General features: G+C 37.3%; 1 protein-coding gene across 2 annotated transcripts in view; it reads left to right on the top strand.

Annotated features, from left to right (window-relative positions):
* NUBPL (NUBP iron-sulfur cluster assembly factor, mitochondrial) overlaps positions 1–23,272 on the top strand; it is an 83,729-nt gene that overhangs the window by 3,721 nt on the left and 56,736 nt on the right. Inside the window, exons 3-4 of one of the 2 annotated variants that reach the window (XM_082058736.1) lie at positions 2,429–2,463; positions 13,448–13,538. In XM_082058736.1, coding sequence (XP_081914862.1) covers positions 2,429–2,463; positions 13,448–13,538 — 126 coding nt within the window. The remainder of the gene's footprint in view (positions 1–2,428; positions 2,464–13,447; positions 13,539–23,272) is intronic. The other variant, XM_082058737.1, reaches the window with a different exon arrangement.

The following is a 23,272-nucleotide window of genomic DNA, read 5'->3' as shown; positions in this document are numbered from 1 at the left end:
TTCTAGCAAAGACTAACAGGCTGAGATTTTTCATTATTGTTCAGGAGAGCTGATAAAGCAAACACATGGTCAAATGTATCTCAGTTCTATTAACTGTGTTCTATTTTTTTTTTTCTCTTGCATGCTTTTATTCTGCATGCAGGATGTTCTATTATTGAAATTCCCCATTTCAAGGTAGGGGCCAAAATCCATCTATTCACCTGACCAACTCAGACATGGCTTTGGCAAAGGTGATAATAGTATTTGTTTGTGGTTCTTTTCCAGGATCAACATAACTTTTTTTTATTCTGGGCCTTCTCTACATTTTAAAATATTCTGATAAATAGTCATAAACTGGTTATTCACTTGTATTGAGATGTGAGTATTGAAAGTTATCTTTTGGAGCGAGTTCATCTTGGTTATCTACAGGTCTTTTATTGATGATGTGGATTAGCCATGTCACAGACGTAGATACACTCAGCTGGCTCTGTACATTTCTGCTTTGGGGCCAAGATTTATTTGTATTGTTAGCTAAATATTCTGAGAGTTCAACTGTGCCTCTTCCTAGGGGCAGTTTGGATTTGGAAGTTAAAAAGTCCAAACTAATGAGCCTTCCCACACTTGTACTGGTTTTGAGAAGACTGACTCTGATCTCCTTGTGCATCATTCATTCTTGGTGTCAGTCAGCTGGTTTAGCATGGGTGGAGATACTGTGGTGATGTGTCTTGGAGCCTGCTATGAAGTTTTAAAAAAATAATAAAAAGAAAAGTTTTATCGAACTTCTCGTACGTATATGCCTTGCTCTCCTGCACTCCTGGTTTGGGAACTTACTAGTTAGGGCCAACATTAATGTTTAGGGTCAGCTAGGTCCTAAGCTGCATCTCTATACCCTCTTGGAACTGATGGTAGTAAAAAGAACAGAATGCAAGAATCAGCTGGATTCAACAGAGAACATGAGGTGTCCAGCTAGGTAGGTATTCAGCTAAAAACCTCTGTTATTTCCACTGTAACCATCTTCCTCTTTTCCTTTCAATACTTGGATATCCTTTATTGAAGAAGCATTGGGGATCGTACTTTCATTTTTACACGGGATAATTGTATAGGAAGAAGATAGATGTATAAAGTGGTTTTGAGCTGTGAGTGGTAACTTGCTGCTTCCTTTGTGCCTCTTCAGACATGAGCTGCAGTTGATTTAATATTTTTTTTTCTTTTTTATCACTAGTTTGCTTGTTTTTTCTCCGTATCTGTGGTTTGTAGATTGGTCTCCAAGTTTCAGAGGATGAATTTTCCTTTGATTGATTCAGGGAACAGTTAATCAAGCATCTGTTTAAAGAGCAAACTGAAGAATAAAATCCATATGCTTTATCAGCTTAGGAGTAAACAGAGGCTGTGTGCTTCTTAGGGAAAACTGTACAATTTTCCTTGTTAACCTCGTCACCATGTTGTTTAAAGGAACTTACCTTTATCAATACAAAATTCTTTATGCTGAGAATCTGGCTCCCCAGCTTGTTCTCAGTACTTGCGTGCTCTTCCATGAGAACAAGGCTGACCCCCAAGTCTCAAGAGGTTCTGTGAACTGACCTAGAGCAGTGTGTAAAGAAAGCAAAAGCTATTACCCTGTTACCCAGGAAAGGGGGATGTGTGTGTGTGTTTGTTTGTTTTTTAAAAATGTATTTTAAAACACATTACTCCTTGGATTACAATAATTACTATTTGGTTATACTGAAGCTTCTAGGAGGCCTTCCAACGTAATTGAAGCTGGCAAGCCATTAGAAGATACCATTTCTTGCATGTGCTACCTGTAAACAAACTCACAGTCTTTAATTGCTTCATCCTTTTTTCTGTTCCTTTAGTTACAGTTGCTTTCAGGGTAGATAAGTCTTCGTTTACTGACATAAAAATCAATTGTGAAGCATGCGTTGCACCTTCTGCCAGAAAATATCCACGTTTAATATATCACAAGAAATCAAAAAGAGGCGTATGATCATCTTTCTGGTCACTGTACTTTAATAGTTTAGATCAATACTTAAAGTTTTTAGAACATTCACTAGAGACTGTGGTGAAGGTTACCTATGGTACGGTTATTTTAGTTTTATAGTACAGTATCCACTGGTCCAAGTCAAGCAGGTACTTCAATGTTTTCTGAAGGTTATACTTTGGCAAAATACTTAGACTGTATTTTTATTTTGTGTATCCTCTAGAAACTTAGAGTTTGCAGATGCGCTTGAGTTTGTTATCCTGTTAACAAACAGACAGAAATGTGGCTGCTGCTGCACCTGAACTAGGAATTTTGTAGAAGTGCAGGAAGCTAAGAACCAAGATAATGAATGCAATTATTAAGTGTGATGTATTTATGTTATATTTTCTCTTGTTAGAAATTAAAACATTCTAAATATTTAGGAAATAAGTTTTCTTGCACTTAATATTTTTTTCTTCCTCTTTCTTGCAGTAAATGTAGCCCTCGCCCTAGCAGCAAATGATTCGGTAGGTGAGCATCTAATTATCAGCCTTAATGTGAAGCAAGTGTGTGAGTCATAAATAAAATGGTTACTGCTGGGGGCAGTCGCGTACATTAAATCTAAGCATTTACTCTGACAGTTAATTTCTTTATTTGTTTTCCATGGACTTCTGAGTTTATATTAATTTGTTTATATTTTATCAGTACCATGAATGACTTAGTAGCTCTCATCCTTCATATGGGTTTGGTTCTCTTCTTTCCCTTGTGTGTCTCTTGAGTTCAACTGCAATTCTGCAAGGATGTGTAGACATAGTAGAGGATGTTTGTATAGGTTGGAGGCAAGTAATAAATAATTAAATTCTATCACTTCAGAGTACTGACTTGGAAAAAAATATGAGTAAGTGCTGGATGGTGTCCAAAACGTTTTTTTATAGCTGTAAAGATTTACTTTTTCTTGAGAAATTAATGTGCAAAAATAATTTTATATGTAAACAGCTGAGGAAAAAAAGGAACTACATATCTTGCCTAAAGCTTGGAAATATGTTTTTAGGGGGATAAAATATCATTGCCCAGTTTGTTATTGCTCAAACTATTACTTAGACTAGAGATATACAGTGAGAACCATTAAAGTTTAAAAACAACAGGCCTTCCTTATATCCATCTGCAGCTATAAACTGGGAGTAGTTCTGTTGTGCACATTGTTGCCACAGAGGCAAACTCAGAAGCAAGCTTCACTTCCTATGTAGGGGTGTATAAAGAAGGTTTTGTACTCATAAAGCATTACTTAAAATCAAAGTATCCTTAAGTACTTTAATCTGGTAAATGTAGCATCTTTTTCTTGTAAAAGATGAGTGAAGGACAACAACAGGTAGGAGTGAGGTTTACATGCAGTCTGCATGAGTCCTGTAGGAATTTTGTGAAAGATTAAATACTCCTTATCAAGTATGACTGAGCTTATGGAAATTTTTTTAAAGCTGTTATATGAAATAGGTACTGTTTGTAATGGCATCTGATCTTGATATTTCACAGTTTTTAATTCCATGTTTTAAATAGGATGCTGGAATAATTTGATTTCAGAGAAAAATCTGTCATCTTGAAAAGCAAAACTGCTTGAATGGTTCCTTCTAATTAACTTTAAAACATGGCATTTGCTGTAATACTTCTACAAAAAGAATGTGATCCTGCAATGTAATTTGTGTTGCGGCATGGTCATCGAGTAGCTCCATGGAAACCATGTCAACTAGTTGTACGTAACTTTCTGTACCAGTGTTTTTAGGATTGTGCCTGATACCTTTCAAATGTGCAGTTTTGTGCATTGTTTAAATTTATGTTTAGATAAAGCATGTCTTAGTAATTCTGACATACACAAATTGTGGGATTTTACTTTTTTGTTAGGAGTTAAACAGCTGGCTTTAAACATAATGTGTTACATCACTTTGGTAGTCCATTAAAACACTTGTAAAGCACACAAATAAGAGAGGCCCTAGCTCAGAATGATTGAAAAGGTTATTGCTGAACTTATTTGGAAAGTCAGGGACTGAGAAATATTTTTTGATGAAATTGAGCCAAGAAAGTTAAGTAAACGTAGAATGCATTAGTCAGGTGCACCTCACGAATATGAGGTGGTGTAAAATTGGAGGTCAGTGTCTGGTGGATGTTAATCAATGAAGAGCAGCTGAAATTGATGAAATAGCTGTGACTTGCTTGAACTGATGGTTACAATTTAATAAGCTGCTGCCATGGTGAAGCTGTGCATTGATGTAATTACAGGTTAGAAAATATGAAATTAAGGTGGATTTGATAAACTCTACTCTTGTTTGTTTGTATGTTAATTTTTTTTAAGGTAACGATGGCATACATTGTGTTTATGTTTAACCTTTGGGCTTGAATTTGCTTGTATGTTCATTTGTGTGCTCCCATTGATTTCAGTTTGCCAGCTTTGTGAGTCAGGGTTATGAAATTAGTATCTCAGGGACCTTGATCCAGGCTGGGACTGTCCAGTGCTCCGAATTGTGTAGGGATCATTGCAGTGTTCTGTTTTGTTATGGTGGAGGTTCTTTTCCATAATCCATTGGTGCCTTCTGCTGAAGTGAATTTCTTTGACCTCAGATACAGACTGCTTTTTACTTTTAATAAATACTGATTGTGTATTGCCTTCCCACGGTTTCCCTTCCCTTCATTGCTGTTGTTAAGTTCACCTCCTTCCGAGGAAGCAGTAATGATTCTGTCAGTAACTCGGAGCTTCAGCAGCCTCCTGCAACTCTTTATGTCTCTTATAAGCAAAATACAGATTTATAGAAACCGATACTTCATCTTGATGTACTGTTTAAAGGAGGAAATAAAGACTTGTGAAGTAAAACGGGTCACTATGACAATGAAGGTCGGTGGTTCCTTCATTAGATGCAGTCTGTTTCTGTTACAAGTTCAGTGTTTATAACTAGATTTTCAAAGCAGGTAGTATACTGGAGCTAAATGACTTTTAAAATAATGTTGTCTTCTGATCCTTCAAGTGTTCTTTTTCTGAGATTATACAAGTCACAGACTATTGAGAACAACTGTTTTCTGGTGAGGGAGATATGTGGAAGATGCTTTCAGAGGAGATAGGATTAGATTCTTGCTACTTTCAGTAACAGCTGTGACATATTATTGTTGTTTGATAGTGTTGTAAACTGGAAGAAGATTAACAGTCAAAGCATAAAGGAATTTTTCGTCCTCTTGATAAAAGAAAGCTTCTTCCCGTTGTCTCTTAAAAGTCTACTTTCTAGAGTTAAAAAACCTAAACCAAAAGCTCACTGTTTCTATAGATTTTTTTTTTTTAATAGAAGATTTTTCAGTTATTGTAGTGATAGTCTGAAGTATTAAAGCATCGACAGAGTCTTGGACGCTGCCCTGGGTACACAGTGTTGTTGGCAGAGCTGGGATTAGAATTCAGGAGTTCAAGTCTTGCATCCTAGTGCTCATTCTGTTTGGCATATTTTTACCTCATGGTTACAGACTAAATAATTCAAGATAGGATTTCATTTAGGTGCCTAGATACCACATCCAAGACAAAGTAGGTTTTTTGTGAGCTTGTGGTATGTTTTTTTTTTTTTTTTTAACGCAAAGCCAGGGAAACAAATGTGGCAGCCTCTTATCCCTTTCTGCAATATTAGGCTTTTAGCACCCCAGGTTACCTGCTGTAGATAGATTAGTTAAGAATTGCAGAAGCTCTTGTGCCTGTACCAAGACCTGTAAATCTATACAATGTTCTTTTTGTGTTAAGAAATAACTTAAAGTTTTACCCTTGTGTCCTATTCTAATTGCTTGCCTAGTTTGACAGCTGATTCTTTTCATTCTTTTGATGTACCAGCAGTTAGTTGTGCTCCCCTAGGAGCACTTGGGAAGAATTTTTGGGTCTTGTGCCAGGACGATTCATATTCAGACTAGAATGACTATTTATGAAAGCTGCCTGGCCAGAGACGATTTTTTATAGTAGAAACAAGTTGAATTAATAGATGGCAGCAATAACAGGGTAGAGATTGCTTGTTTATGAACAGAGTATTTTCGTGAGCAAACACCAGCTGTGCATGACTAAGGATGGCACAAATCCAGTTGGGAGGCTGTGTGCTTGTGCTGTCACTGTCAGGCAAGCTCCCCGGGCAGATTTAAGTCTTATGAGCAGTGGCTGAGGGAACTGGGGCTGTTTAGCCTGGAGAGAAGGAGGCTGAGGGGAGACCTTATTGCTCTCTACAGCTACTGAAAGGAAGTTGTAGAGAGGTGGATGTCTGTCTCTTTTCACAGGTAACAAACGATAGGACAAGAGGAAATGGCCTCAAGTTGAGCCAGGGGAGGTTTAGATTGGATATTAGGAAAAACATCACTAAAAGAGTTGTCAGTCATTGGAGCAGGCTGCCCAGGGAAGTGGTTGAGTCACCATCCCTGGAGGTGTTTAAAACACAGATAGATTAGGTTCTTAGGGACATGGTTTAGTGGTGGAGTTGACAGTGCTAGGTTAACAGTTGGACTTGATGATCTTAAAGGTCTTTTCCAACCAAAACAATTCTATGATTTCCTTTGACTCCCCTTTCCTTTCCAGAAGACTTACATGTTTCACTATAGGGTGAAATAGCTTTTGTGTTGTGGAGGACAGAGAGGAGGAGCAAGAAGTAAAACCATATGGAACAAATAAGCATCAGCAAGTGGCTTCTGCCTGCAGCAGTGGGGACACGTGATTAAGGGCATCAGTTTTAACTATTCTAGCCTCTCTGTCAGGGGATTGCTGAGTCAAGCAGACCAAGACGAAAATTTGAATTACATAAAGGGTGATTCTATCGCAGAGAGTGGCCTTTGTTTTCCCAAGCAAACCCGCTGGTTGCTGCGCAGCGCCCTTAGTTCTGTGGGAGCAGCGGCGGTTCTGAGGGGCGGAGGCCGGCCGGCAGGGGGCGCGCTGCTCCCCGCGGGCCCGCGTTTCCCTCCGGCGGGAAGCGGCGCGGCCTGAGCAGCGCTGGGGAAAGCCCGGCATTAGCCACGTGAAATACACTTACCCAGCGCTGTCACGGCCAGAATGTCACAACGCGGATTTAGGTTTGTTTTGTTTTTTTTTTTTTTTTTTTTAAAGCAGAAAATTTCTGTGGATATCTGCCTATTAAATGCATGTGATAGTAAGAGGTTTCTTGCAAATATATAGTAAGTTATAGCATAGATATTGTATAGGTATGAGCAGAGTCTTCATGTGAATTCGCTATAGTGATAATAAAATTAGTTTAATTATTTCAGAATGTGTATTTAATCAAACAACACACTTTAATTTTAATACTACTCAAAATCCACTCAGCCTATTTTCTTTACATTCCAGCTGCACCCCCCCACCCCCCCCGTTTGGCTCCTGTAATTAAACTATATGTTTACAGGATAGTATTTGAATGCTGAATTAATAGATGACTTTGCAATGCATATATGATTCTTTCTGGTGAGGAAAAAGATTCATGCAGTAGTAACAAACATCTAGAAGAAATGAGACAATAATGGTTTCCTTCACTGACCAATTATAGTGTGAAGGCTAAGTTTTTTAACTGTTTTGTCATCCTCCTATGCAGCTTTCCTAATTATTAGGGTTTGATTCTAGGCATCTTTACCTTTGCTGCTGAGTGAGTCAGAAGACTTCAATTGCTATAGATAAGATGTTCATGCTGTTCATGCTTGTTTCTTAATGCTAAAATGTGTCAATAACGCTCGAGACTCCAGTTAGAATTGATTTGGGTTATCTTGCAATGACAGCGCAGCTGAGGCAGATCAGCTGAGAAAACGAGAGAATAAGGGTTTAAAAGTCTTACTGTTTTTTCAAGTAAAAAATGAGTGAAATTAAAAATATCTTTAAACATAGGCCACTTAGAATGTTTTCTTTTCATCAAATAACTATATGCTTAATTTGAGGAAAATAAAAATTGTTAATTTTTTTTTTTAAGTATTGCATGTGGAGTTAATTACCTGCACCCTGAGTCTTCAAGTCATTGAAAGCCTAGGGCAGATGTCAGAGATACTGATGTGAAAGATGGAGCATGTTTATAATAATCTGGCATACTGTGAAAGCTGGGAGGCATCTTGTAGAGATGTATTAGTATTTGGGATTCCGTTTTGGATTTTGGTAATTTATATTTTAAATGGTGCTGTATTTATTTTTTTTAACAGGATACATAGTGTGCAAGAAGGCCAAACAAGTTTGTATTACTGGTATCTGATGATTTAGAAATCTCACCAGGACCTACTGCAGACTCTTGAAAAAAAAAAGTGCCAGAGAAGTTCTGTAGCTGATAGAAAATTAGAAGATCTTCATATGAAGGAAAAGGGTTTTTAAACCAGTAGAAGAGTGAGTGTTTAAAAGAAGTTGCATTTCTAGGCTAGGGAGTGAGAAAACTGCAGTGATATTTTTCCGGCTCTAATCCAATTTACAGCTAGGCACTTAAATAGTGCGCAGTTGAAAGAGTTAGAGAATTAGGGATTAAAAGATGGCTATTCAGTGTGTCAGTATGTCAAACGAGGAATCCAGAGCCTATACTGATTTTAAGTTCCCTTTTGTCCTATGTGTTGCTGCTTGCGGTTTGGGATTAGCTCTAAGTCTATAATGACATTAAAAGGGTAAATTGAGAGTCCTGGTGGTGGATTAAGAGGACCAGCTTTAAAAATAACTGGTATCTTCAGTTAGCAAAGATGGAATTTCTGTCTCTGAAATAGGCTGCGGCTGCTGAATATCAGGAGTGCTTCTAATATAGGGAATCCTTCACCATCTAGAACGACGACAGCTCATTAACCTGTGTCTCTGTCTCTCAGACTGAACACCAGGGAATTCTGGTCATCTGCAGAGTTTACTTCAAAGTAAAATACCATCTGGTAACGTCTAGTGGGGACACATATGCCCTACCAAGTATGGCAAAAGTCTCAGAAAAGATAAGCAAAAATGAAATTAATGCTGTTAAGGAGCCTCTGGATGTTTAGCAGTAACACAGGCTGGGTTGATTAACAGCTATTTATAGTAGCTTTTTGTGGGCTGATTTTTTTCCCTTTTTTTTTTTTTCCTTCTTTCTGTTGGCATGAAGGTTTTTATCAATTTGTTTCTCAAGGAAGCACTTAGCAACTTCGAAGAAATCAATTAATATCACCAGGTTCTCCACTGAACACAGAAGTATGTATGGAGGGGTCCTCTGTGATATATGAATGGAACTGGTTGCATTTGGTTGAAAAACCTGTTAGTGGAAAATGTAGTTGATTTCACAGTTAATAGTACCTGAAAGACAAAAAGGGAACCTACATAAAGTGTGTCAGAGAGATGAAAAAATTTAAGTGTCTGCTAAAATAGTTAACAGTAGGAAAGATATGGATCATTTTGTCATTAGCATGTCATCTGTACAAGGACCATGTATAGTAAAACTCACCTGTGTAAGAGAACAAACATGATAGCAATTGAATAATTTTGAAACTGCATGAGGGAAAGCAAAGGATGTTAAGTTTACTTGATTTTTACAAGACCTTTCTCTTCCAATATTTAGAGGGACTGTGTCTAATATGACCTTCAACAATTTTATTTTTTTCCCCCAAAGGATTTATTACAACTAATTTCAGAGTTTGAAAATCATTAATTCAGAATAGAGCTGTCTTGTACATCTGCTGCTCACAAGGCAGCGGCCAAGTTCAAAGGCTAAACTGAACTTTAATTACGTTGAGAATCTTGCCAGAGAAGTTAAAGGAAAGGATCTTTTTAGTGAGGTTATCTGGGCCTGTAATTTGTACACTGCGCAAAATGAAGCTGTAGGATTCTCAGCTTTCAGGGATATATGCAAAAATATGATTTTTATCTCTTGATGTAGCATTTGATTTTCTTGTAAATACAGAACCTTGTACCTGGTGACTGTGAAAACTTGTTTTTATTTCTTAGTTTAGGTGATAGAAGTTTCTAAATTGGAATGAAAACTTTCCTGTATTTGTACTGGGGTAAGAGATGCAGTGATTATGTAGATATACCTTATGCTGAATATTTGTCAGAAATCTTTGGACAGGTCTAATTGGGCAAATTAATATCTTGTTGAGAAGATTAATGGCAGTGAAGTAAAAAGTATGATGTAGTCAGTGAAGTAGAAATTATGCTGTAGTCAATGATGTAAAAGCAGAAGATGAAAAGGAGTTCTAGTTGTTAGTTATAGTTGGGGACAGAGTTTTTAGAAGGGTGTGTTATGACAGGACAAGGTGTAATGGTTTTAAACTAAAGGAGGGGAGATTCAGGCTAGACATGAGGAAGACATTTTTTACACTGAGGGTGATAAAATGCTGGACAGGTTGCCCAGAGAGGTGATAGATGCCCCATCTCTGGAAGCATTCAAGGCCGGGCTGGACGGGGCTCTGAGCAACATGATCTAGGTGAAGATGTTATGCCTGTGTTTTAGGATTTGTTTTAATACAGCAGTCCTTTGAAAGATGTGTCGATTTACATGTGGGTTATATGGATGAAAATGCAATTTATTAAAATTGAATTTAATTTTGTATTTACTATTGTAACCCGTGCATCTGGATTAAACTTCACTTAGCATGAGAAGTGTCTGGTGTTGGGGTAATTCTGACGAACAGTTTCACATGGTACCATCCAGGTGTATACAAATTATGTTGTCTCTTGGCGTTTTAAAACATTGTAAATGCTGCAAGAGCTGATCTGAACTGTGCTGTGCCTGTCTTCAAAGATCCCATGGTATCTGCCATAATGCTTTTCCAAGACAATTAACCTTGAGTAAAGGGTTACTAGTGTTCTAGGGATGCTTATGTACTTCAAATGCAGAGGTAGTTGAGAGAAACAAAACTCAAACCCTTTGGTTTATTGGGCCAATGCTTTCTGTATAAGCTGCTACTTTTAGGCAGTGTGAACTCTTTTTACCTAACATATTGAGTTGCTTGATGAGGGAAAAAATACCCTACCTTAGGCTGTCTTCAGTGGGGTTCTGCCAGTGATTTAGAGAGTTTTTTTTCTGAAAGACCTTTCTCCTATAATCTGATAAAAGGCACCATGGCTGTAGGAGCACTTGTGCTGTCATTAACAAGATTTGTAGAAACTGGAGAATCTGTTAATTATTTTTCTGTTTGAAGACAACTGTTTTATTGGAGCATATCCATTAACAAAAGCAGTGCCTCTCAGAAACAAACATCTTTCTTACTTTTGAGGAAGGGTGTACATTTTTTTGAGAAACTGTCAGGATTATTGTGTTAACTTGAAACAAAGATTAGCTTTGTAATTTGGAGTAGTAGCTGGATTTGCAGCATCCTCCTGGATAACTGAGGGATATTTTTCTCCAGTATGCATTTACTTTTTTCTTAATTTCAGGAAATTGGGTACACTCATGGATGTACTCCCGCTGACTCCTAGGAAAAAGTGGCCTGTGGTGATGAACATCTTACTATGCCTAGGAGGCTGTGAATTCAATCTAATTAATTTAGATCATCCTAAATCTTCAGTCCCCTTAGGCTGAAAATAGAACTGTAGTGAGTTGTAAGATGATTGTAGTTAGTCAATCAGTGGATAGTCACGGTCCTTGTTGGGGTGAAAAAACCCCTCAAAAAGTTGAGGGAAGGGATGTCAGCCAGGTTTAAAACACTATGTAGGATTTTCTGCAAATATTTACTTTCATTTGAGAAGCAATTAGGTGGCACAGCCCTTAGATGATGTTTTGATGGGTTCGATTAGCTGCTGACACAGATAAAGGGACTGAGTCATGAATCTTTCTAATCTGCTAAAATATGCGTTTTGTACAAGAACAAAGAAGCTCTCATACTGTTGTTGATGTCTTTGAAATCTAGTGTAAAAATGGGTCTTTTCAATCTTTCTGAAATTGCAGTTTTCATACACTGTGCAAGAAGTAGAATAATTTGTCAGAGTAGCTCCTGAACTTTTTTGTAATGGCTTTCACAAGATGATATAAAGAAAGAAATATTAAAATACCTGAGATAATTCATGTAATTACATATGCTTTGCTCTGTTTAATAAAAAAGAATATTGAATAACCAACCCCAAATTTGATTGATTTTTGTAGTAAAAACGTATTTTTCAAAGTGTCTTCAGGGTTGACTATCAGTAGGTTAAAAAAAAAGAAGAAAGGAACGCCCACAGAAAAACAAGCCCCAAACAAAAAATATATGTTTTAGTAAAAAGGGTCAGTCTTGCTTCTCATGTGTCTAGGCTTCTATGATTTAGTTTCTTTATCGTAATTGAATTTCAGATTTATTTAAAGTAGTGACCTGAATACGTAGGTTTTTAATCCGAGTGCATTTCTGTTTAACAAAACAAACAAACCGTGATGCCACAGAATGTACGTCCTGTTTAGAAATCCTATTGAAGGGTAGAGATGCTGTAGACTTGTGTTAAAAGCCTCATTATACTCTTTTTCTAACCAGAAACTTGATTGTTACCACTGAGCCTTTGGCTTTCTCTCATTCTTTCCCGTCAGAACTGTGATAACAAAATGGCTTAATATATGATACCAAATCATGAAAGCTTCATCCAGAAAAAGAGGTGCGCAATTTGAAACACCAACAGTGAAAGACTGATCCGGCATTATTGGAAAAGCTCCAGTTGCTGCCTTAACCTTTCAAACAAGCTCTTAAACATACTTGCAAATGTTTTGCAAAATGTTGAATACAGTTAGCTTATATTAGAGGCACTTGACGTTCAACACTTCAAAGCGCTTGCTCATTACTACTTAATTTGTGGAACTTGGTAATTGGTAGTGTGTCTTGCCATCTGTAGGAAAAATAGTTTAATTTCTACAAAATATGAATGTATATCTATAAAAAAGCACATAGAAATGAATCTTGTAAGTCTAACCTACATAGTTATAATTTTTATTTAAAGTTTATTGCCTCATGTACCATATGTAGTTGAATAAACCCATTTTTTAGCATTCTTTGGTGTAAATGCATTTGGTTAAAATGTTATACCTGCTTAATTGGCTTCAGAGACTTGCATTTAGGTATTTTCAAGATGTCTCCAAAAGTTTACTCTCACCACTTAAGTGGAAGATAAAAATATTTCTTATGTTTTTGATGTTCCTTGTAGTCACTAGTACAATTCAAATTGCATTAATTTGAATATATTTAGAAACATTGCTTGGTTGTTACACAATGAAATTTCATACCTTTTTAAAAAAGTTAAAATACTATTTCTGTGTAAATGTACATGGAGTAGAGAGATCACTGCTTATAATGTTTGTTAGTATAAAGTCTGTAGTCTACATTGTAAGTAAGAAAATGTACAAGTGAGGATTCTGCGTATCGAGAATCTAGATTTTGTGAAGACGTCTGGCTCAACTAGTAGAGACATTGTTATCTTTCATGCTTCAATTGCAATTTAGAGAGAAAGGAAACAGTGATGACTTCTGTCTAAAATCAAGATAATATTTTTATTTCTATGGGCAGTTTTGATATTCTACTCAACTAATAATTTATAAAGGAAGATAGCCATTTTGACGAATGCTTTTTTGTGTTTGTTTCCCTACACAGACAAAAGAAGTTGGTTTACTTGATGTAGACATATATGGGCCTTCAATTCCAAAGATGATGAACTTAAAAGGAAACCCAGAATTAACACCAAGTAAGTGGAAGTGATTTTTCTTGCTGTCTTTTTTGTACAGGGGTGAGCATGGACCACTGATTGGTGCTTCCTTGGTGTGACACAGAAGGAATGCAAACAAGAGAAGACAACTTAATGTATTTTTAAAATTCTTTTTAGGAATGAGGTTGCTTTCAAAGCTACCTTGTACAAATAGGAGCAAATTCAGGGTAGTGTTTTTTTTTTTTTTTTTTAATATTAGCCCACAGTCTTTAGAGTTTTATGGGTTATTACTAAAAGACTGGAAAGGGTAGCTAGGAAACAAAGGTTATCATCAGTAGTTTTAAATTTGCTATATAGGATGCCACTATAGAAGACATTCAAATTAAAAACCAAAAAACATTAGTTTAGGAAATGAAAGAAGGATCAGAACAGTAGCTTATATAAAATGTCATTGAAAAGATTGTATTTGATCTCTTTCTTCAGCCATACATGCCAGGCCACTTGATTCCTTTTTATTTGAAGTTGTGTGTTTAGGAATGCAGTGGTGGTGGCTTCACCACCAGAAGGTAAAGACAGTAAACAAATCTCCTATTTTTCCTTTTGCTAGGAAGGGTGCTGGTCTGGGGAAGAGTAAATTCAGGTATGTGAGTCTGGAGAGAAGTAAGGAAGACCTAAAGTAGAAAGGTTGCATTGTCTGTTTACCTTTCAGAGATTTAACTTCCACCCAGGCCAGCCAAGGTGAAAGTGAAGAATGACTTTATCCTAATAGCCTGTTCATGTGATGTTTGAGTGTAAGGGAGTGTGCTTTTTGGGGAATGGTAGGGACACTGGGGCAACAGGATTTGTTTAATGCTTTGTTTTGCCTGTTCTGTGATAAAGTGCATATAATTATAAAAATTAAAAATGTAACCACAGACAAAAACAGTCCCACACTTTTATTTGGTTTATGTGGCAAGGCTTTTGTAGCAGCAGTGCTACAGGGGTGGCTTCTGTGAGAAGCTGCTAGAAGCTTCCCCTGTGTGTGACAGATACAAGGCCAGCCATCTCCAAGATGGACACACCGCTGGCCAAGGCTGAGCCCATCAGTGATGGAGGTAGCACCTCTGCAATAATGTATTTAAGAACGGGGGGTAAAAAAACCTGCACAATTGCAGATGCAGGAGAGGAATGAATATGTGAAAGAACTCTGCAGACACCAAGGTCACTGAAGAAGGAGGGCAGGAGGTGCTCCAGGTGCCAGAGCAGAGATTCCCTTGCAGCCTGAGGTGCAGACCATGGTGAGGGTAGCTGTCCCCCTGCAGCGCATGGAGGTCCACCGTGAAGCACAGAGCTGTCTCCAGCCTGTGGAGGACCCCATGCCACAGCAGGTAGATTTCCAAAGGAGGCTGTGACCCTGTGGGAAGCCTGCGCTGGAGCAGGGTCCTGGCAGGACCTGTGGACCCATGGAGAGAGGAGGCCAGGCTGGAGCAGGTTTGCTGGAGAACTTGTGACCCTGTGCGGGACCCAGGCGGGAGCAGTCTGTTCCTGAAGGACTGCACCCCATGGAAGGGACCCAGGCTGGAGCAGTTTGGGATGAACTACAGCCCATGGGAAGGACCCATGTTGGAGAAGGTTGTGAAGGAGAACCATCTCCCATGGCAGGGACCCCAGGCTGAAGCAGGGAAAGAGTGTGAGGAGTCCTCCCCCTGAGGAGGGAGGATCTGCAGAAACAATGTGTGATGAACTGACTGCAGGCCCCGTCCTTGCCCCCCTGTGCTACTCAGGGAATGAGGTAGAGAAGTCAACTCAAGGGAGTCAAGTTAAGCATGGGAAGAAGAAAGGCGTGGGGAGGTGTTTTATGATTTGGTTTTATTTCTCATTACCTTACTCCGATTTGATTGGTAATAATATATTAAACTAATTTCCCCAAGTTGAGTCTGTTTTGCCCATTACAGTAGTTGCTGAGTGATCTGTTGTGGCCCTTATCTCGACCAACGAGCCTTTTGTTATATGTTCTCTCACCTGTCCAGCTGAGGAGGGGAGTGATTGAGTGGCTTTGCTGGGTACCTGGTGTCCAGGCAGGGTCAGCTCACAGCAATGCTATAACACCTGGCCTACATATTGAAAAGTACTAGGATCCTATTGAAGAAAGTATGAACTAGCAACACTTGTTGACAGGGAGGGACTAAGGACATGTACCAGATGAAACAAGGCATAAAAGGGTTTCAGTGAAATAATAAACTTTCAATGCCTGTTAATGTTTGTGGGCAGCAATTACTAGGTAAAAGGGAAGTTAAATATTCCTTCCACTTCCTTTCATGCCATGATCTTTGTGTGTCATAGAATCATAGAATCGTTGGAAGGGATCTTCAAAGGTCACCTAATCCAACCCCCTGCAATGAGCAGGGACATCTTCAACTAGATCAGGTTGCTCAGAGCCCTGTCCAGCCTGGCCTTGAATGTCTCCAGGGATGGGGCATCTCCCACCTCTCTGGGCAACCTGGCCCAGTGTCTCACCACCCTCATTGTAAAAAATTTCTTCCTTTTATGTTGCCTGAATCTATCCTTTTATAGTTTAGAACCATTAGCCCTTGTCCTACCGCAACAGACCCTGCTAAAAAGTCTGCCCCCATCTTTCTTATAGGCCAGGCCCCCTTTTAAGTACTGAAAGGCTGCAAAAAGGCCTGGACAGACTGTTCTCTTTTTCCAGGCTGAACAACTCCAACTCTCTCAGCCTGTCCTCACAGGAGCCAGCCCTCTACAGCTCCTCTGCTGTTGTAGAATGTGCATTTGTAACTGGTGTTATTTTGTGCAGGTGTATGGGTGTTGCTGTAGTGGTTGTTCTATACATTCTTGCTTTGTATAAAGCATGCAGAATGAAGCAGTGCCAATGTTTTTAAAGGGAGGTTGTTGAGCTTGCAACATTAGCCTCTGAAAAATTATTAAGTGGCAAACTGAAGATTTCTTAATTCTGTCTCCTTATGCCACGTGCCATATACTCTGGATAAAGAAAAGGTAACATATTTCCAAATGTGCTTATACAGGCAACTGTCAAATTGAGTTCTTTTTGCATTTAAATACCTGGCTTACAAATACGGACTTCATTTAGATTAATTTCTAAGAGAGACTGAGAGCACTTGGTTTTAGTTGTTGGGGTTTCTGTTTTATTTTTTGAAGTCAAAGGCTAATTCTGTTGTGTAATAAATAGCCAAACCCTGTCATGTATCATCAGTAGAGTTTGACTTCCTGATACAAATGGAAGTCTTCTTGCATTGTCCTGTACTTCGTACCCTGTCGAGAGTGTGTGTCATACAGGCTGTGCTTTCCTCTAACAGATTCTTTCCTGATGAATTTTGCACTTGAAGTGTGTTATGCAATATGAGCACAAAAGGGACTAGATTGTGGTGTTCTTGATCTCTCTTCTCTTTGCCTTTTTATGTGACGTTGACTTTTTCCTTTCTAAAGGAGATCAAGTAAAATTTGATTGCCTCTTTTTTTTTTTTTTTTCCCCCCATGCACTATCTGAAAAACTGATCAGATAAGTTTGAAATTCTTATACATTTTGCTCTGTATTTTTTCAATCCATACCAAATTTAAATCCATGTAATGAGCCACAAATAAGAAGCAAGTTGTTCAGTCTGTTTCGTATGGTCATACAAATACCTTGCTAGGAATGCAAGAAGTTAAGAGTATATTCAGTCAGATATTAGGGCAGCTCAATTTTGTTTGTATATAAATTTTAGTGACTGTAGATGTTTTTTTGTATACAACTGAAAATTCACTATAAGCTTCTGTCTTAAGATGTTTTGGGAGTTGTTAAAAATACCTAAATCAATATAATAGAAAGAAATTGGAGGATTTCCCTGAATTGAAATTGCTGCTGTTCACTTGTAAGCACTAACATTTTGATCGCTAAAATGTATTCTTTCTATGTCTGTGTGGAATGTACAAGCAAATATTATCAGGATTTAAGAACATACCTTATTTTTCAACTGACAGAAAATGAACTTGTGTATTTCAAAAGCTCGGCACATTACGCACATCTACTGAGAAACTCATGTTTAGACAAGGACAGAATTTGTATTTCAGGAATTCTGTTCACTTCTCTGTGTGCTTGTAACTCTTGAGTTGGTGAAGCTGTAGAGTAGCAGCAATGAAAATGCTGGCGAAGTAGCTGACATTAAGATGATTTCATTGTGAAAATAGGAGTTTGGAGGGCATAAGAAGCTTTGACTGTGAACTTCAAGAATTCCTTTAGTGTGTGACAGATAGGAAAAGCTTGCAAGGAAGTGATTTATCATAGGTGTATATATATACATGCATGTATAGATATAAAAATATATATGACCCTTGCATTTTGGTGTGTTGAGGTTTAGTGTTATTCTCCTATTTCTTACTACATTTTCAATAATAAAACATAAACTCTGAACAAATATTGTTTATACAGTAACTGAGCAAAATCAGGCAGTTCTGTGTTAAATACAATGCATTAACAATCTATAGCTCACAATAAGTCAGTTAAAATATTATTTTTTTTTAATAGCAGAGCAATGAAAAATAGTGTTTAAAGTCTATTGTTGTTTTCAGTGTGAGGCCTGGATTTGAGAATAAATCTGTAAGGTAATCCTGGGAGGTTCTGAGCACTCTTGCACTGTGATATCTGTTTCTTTTCTCACATGTAGCAGTTGAAAAGGGATTAGGGGGACCTGGTACCATACAGAATAAATCCGTGCAGCAATTATTACTTCTGAAAAGAAATTATTATGGTTATGCTATAATTTAATTTTTCAAAAATTAATTAGGAGTTCTTAGTGAGGAGAGAGTCTGTATAAATGGAAGATACTCCATTAATATAATTTTGCAAACTATAGTATATTGGGAAGGCTGCTAATGTTTAATGAAGTGTCATTCAAAATACTTTAACTGAATGGTCAGGGAAAAATTGGTTTGTAAGTTCACAACTGAATTTTATTAGCTAATGGAAGATTATCTAACTATGGAATAAATATTAATTTCAGCTACAGTATATACACAGAGCAATGCTTATAACACAAGTAACAAAAGCATTACTTACATTTCCTCAAATAATTTAATTAAAAGCAGTTTGCTGGCTTAGTGAACTGCATAACTTTTTTGTTTTTTTTTTTTAATCTGCTGTTTGAACTAGTTGGCAGAGAGCAAAAGCTATTATATTGCCAAAAAGATATTGATAAATATAACTTTTCTTCACTTAATTTAAATGATTGTGAAGGTTCTGGTGGGCTTTTTTTCTTCATGACAGTTGAGTGCTCTCTTATTATTTCAAAGCTTTGCCATTTTATGATATTCTCAGTGTCTCTTTTTATTTCTTAATAAAACAGTATATTCAAAAGATCAGTAGTGAGCATATGTTTTCTAAATTTGGAATTTCTGAAAGAAGGATAGCAGTAGTTATGTCTGGCCCCATTGAGTCTAATAATATTGCAGGAGCTCTACTAATGAAATTACTGATAAAATTCTAAAGTCAGAAATGGACATTTGTGTTTTTTCACTGGGTCACATTTACATGTCTGCTACTCTTTAGACTGTGAAACAGAATCTCCTAACAGAAAATGATAGTATAAAATAGAATCTATTGTGACTGTTTAAATTTAGAGTTCTGCTGGAAATAACTGTATCAAGAGATTGTGGTGCATCCCTTTGAGGAATAGAGAAAACGTTACGTAGGTAGTGTAGTTACTGAGTTAACCATGAAGAGCTTTCTTGATCTTTCATAAGGGTTTAATTTTAAAAATACAGCTTGTATTCTCAAAGTTGCCTTTATCATGCTTTACTGGTGGAACTGCATCACAATTTAAACAAAAATTAAATGCAATTCCTTCGAAAAAAATCATTGTTTGCTACTGCCATTATCTCTTGATTTGTGATCAAGTGATTTTTAGATTGCACATAGTCTAATGATTTGCTTTACTGATTCTGTTTTGTAAGAAGTCTAAACTGAAACCCAGTATTTTACTTTTGGTGATGCCTTACCCCAGTTTATGTGGATGGCTGGAGTAGTCCCATGTGTCTTACACGTGACAAAATAATAATTTAGAATGTTGTATTTAATTGTGATTTGTATTTTGGAGGCTCTTTCATATGTGATGAGGTAGTTGAAAATGAGCAGAATGCTGAAGTGTTAAATATTTTATTCTGGACCTTGACTTTTGCCCTCAAGCCTGTAACAATTAACCTCAGACTGGATTAATTCAGCTCTTGTAGAGTTTACCTGTAGAAAAAATTGATGACCTTTACTTGGGAGGGGAAGGAGGTGGAGGATACTCATCTCTGCAAGGAATTATTTATAGGCATGCAGTTGTTAGCTGCTGTTTAAAAAATAAAAAACCTCTAGACAGTTAACTTATTAAAATTTTATCCTTCATTATACATAAATTCATACTTACAAAAAAAAAAGTAAGACAAAAAAGTATGAGAAATGTAGTGTAGTAATTAAAGCCTCTTACTGAGAGCAGTCTTTTTTGGAAAAACAGCAAGTCAAATTTTACTAAATGCTATTGGAATATAAATTACTGAAACACTGTAACCTGAAAAAAAATATATATATTTCAAATACTTGAAAGTGGAAGTGTGTTACTCTTCATGTTGTTAATCCTGCAGTGCAGTAATTATAAATGTTCTGATATGGATTATGGCTAGAAAATATTCATTATACTATAGAGTTTACTCATACAAATGGTTTTTCTGGTTCAACTTCTATAGAAATTGGAATTAAATTGCCAAACAGTTTTGTTGTAGTAACATGATAGATACACATTTCATTTTACATACGTGAACGAAAGAAATTATTTTTTTTGTTTGTACACTGAACACATGTACCTTTTTGCTTTTTTTCAGAGGAGTAAATGTTTTCATCTCTCTTATCTGCTAGAAATAAAATTAAAGAACTGTAACTAATTCTGAATTTTCTCAGTATTATTAACCTTGTGATTTTACTGTCTTGTTTTTTTCCCCCCCCCCCTGTGAGTTTCTTGCTGTATTTTTCCTCTTTCCTGCCTGTTCTCTATAGTACAATGGAGTGGCGTTTAAGAATTAAAAAAAAACAAAGCAGAAAACATCAAAAATAGAAAAAATGTGTTTGATCCTTTCCCTGTACTGACCAGGGGCTAAAAGTGACAGCAAGAGTTTGAAAGCTTTGCTTGGCTTTAGTTGATGGTCATAATCTTGTAAAGTACACAGAACTTTACTTACAAGTGGTGAAATTAGAATAAAGTCACAGAAGGATGCAGGACAGGATTCATGTGGAATGCAAAAGGGAATATTTAATATACACAGAAACGCATTTTTTTAAAGTGGAAAATCAACCAGTTTAGTGTACTTTTCATCTTTGTCACCAGTGTCCAGGCACTTGAGGGTTGTTTGGTTTTGGTTTTTTTTTTCATTACATGTAATCCTTTGAACAGTGTTTTTTTTCCAGGTCTTTTCAGCTACTTTGTGTTTGTTTTTGGGTTTTGATTACAATATTGAACCTGAAGAGGCTGGATTGACTCAAATGTATTGAGTTCCACAGCTTTGCTTTGAAAGCAAAACCAGTTAACCCTAGTTGACTGGAACGTTGTTTGAAGTGATATCCTGAGTGGAAGGTACAGCGTAGGGACCGTCTGCCCCTGGCGTTCCTGCCTCTCCCTGTCGTGCTGTCCCGTTGTCTGTCTCACTGTTACAGGTCTGACCTGGGCAGTCCCCGCTCACAGAAGCCAGTCGGTGCTTCAGATAACATGACCCTTCCCAGAGGTTTTTTGTGTGTTGGGGCAGAATCCTTGACCTGAACATGTATTGTTAGCCTATTTTATTCCTTGTGGGTATAAAGAACCTGCCCAAATTAGTCTAATAAAGCTTTTCATGCACTATAACTAATTTTTTTGGATCCCTGGGGATCTGAGAGCTTTTCGAAATATGGATTATTTTGGTGATTGTTAGGAAGACATTTGTGATTGGAAGTAATGACAAGAGACTTAAAACTAGTCCTGTGTTAGTATTCTAAGCCTGACAAATCAGCAATGCTTTAAAATGTAACAAAGATATGACTAAATTATTGTGCTGTTTACTTGTGCCAGACTTGCTTTTGAAGTATAGTCTTCCAGCAAGCAATTAGTTCTTTTGCTTTTAGGTAGGACTGATGAAGTCATATCTGCAGAACAGTTCTGTTAGTGAAAAATGTCTTCCAGAGCTTTGTTTCCTCTGCAGTCTATCAGGAGGGAAAAAAAGTAGAAAACCTACTCAGGCAATGGGACTGCCTAAATATGAAAAGCAAATCTTCTGGAAAAAGCTGCATTTCTTTATGCATTTGTTTCTTAAAGTCGAACTGTGAGCCTTGAATAATGCTCTGAGTCTCATTGCTATTTTGCTTCTAAGTATTTGTGATGCCTTTGTGGTTAGATAACACAGTTAGTGTGGGGTGTAATGGGAAATCACAGCTTTCCTTGTGTGGAGCTCTTCAAGCTTAAAATACAAATTGCAGTATTTCTGGGGCAATTCTGCAAATAAACTTTTATAACACAGTGTGAAATCAAGCTTGAAGTCTCAATTAGTCTGTCACTTGCTGTAGAATATTCTGGGCTTCTGGCATAAGCAGTTAAAACAATGATTTAAAATTTGTGAGTCTGACCACCTTCTGGTGACGGCATCCTTTCCTCTCTGTCATAGGTTAGTCTCTCTGTTTTTTTCTGGGATACCTCCCTTGCTTCCCCCCTTGCTTTCCTGTTTTCCCCACACCCCATTGTTGTAAACCTTATATAGCCTGAAGCCTTTGTGTCCTTGACTGGAACCTGGATCCTCCTATCACAGAACAGTGATCTTGAGAAGTGACTTTCAAAATAAACAGCAATTAAGTTCCTTATACTTCTGCATAGCAGCAGCTGTATGAGAATTATTGTTTACTGTGATGAACAGAAGGTGCTGTGTAAGTTGGAGTCCTAACTTAGATTGTGATTGAGTATTCTGTAGTCACTGCAGCATGAAATTGTACACAATTAAAAACCAGATGATGCAAAAAATTTTCAGATTTTACAAGTGACCATGCTGAAAATCTGTTTCAGCTTGTCTGTATGTATGGTACATTAATTGAGTTTGTCTCAGATAATCTTGTTTAATGTACTGGAATCCACAGGCCTTTCTGTAGTGTCTGACTAGTGTGGTGTGTTTTGTTTGCCACGCATCTGTGTTTCAGGTGGTGAGATGTCACTGAGATGTGAGGAGGTGGAAAATAACAGTTTGTCATGAAAACCTCAGCTAATGATGAGCTGTGCAAAGAGCAGCAGAACCTTTAGCTTGTGTATAAACTATGGAGAAACATCAACTTGCTCAAATTTTAATAAATGTATGCAAAGGGTTTACAGTATGGGTTTTTACTTAAATAACACACTATGAAAAATGAAGGAATTCTTAAATGTCTGAGTTATTCAGAAATACACTTTTAAATATGCTGCTTTAATGCTTAAATACAAGATGCTAAAATGTTATTTGGAGACTTGGGTGTTATAGACAATATGTAGTGTAACTTTCTGCAGGTTTTTCTGTTGTATGCTGTTTGTGCCTCAGTTTCCTTTTTAAAATTTCAATTCTTTCACATATATTTGGGAATTTCAAGGGAAAATACATGACTTCAGCAATGCACCTAAACTGTGTAGATCTCCTAGATGTTTATCAGTTGTGCATGACATGCTTTCCCAACATTGCGGATGCTGTAAGTGGAGCATCAGACCTTGGGGGAGCACAGCACAGGTCTTCAAATCCACAGGGTTCTTGAGTAACCCAGA

This window comes from Streptopelia decaocto (genome assembly GCF_964273445.1).
Source record: "Streptopelia decaocto genome assembly, chromosome: 7".
In the NCBI taxonomy this organism is placed as follows: Eukaryota; Metazoa; Chordata; class Aves; order Columbiformes; family Columbidae; genus Streptopelia; species Streptopelia decaocto.
This window is presented reverse-complemented; position numbering and strand designations above follow the sequence as displayed.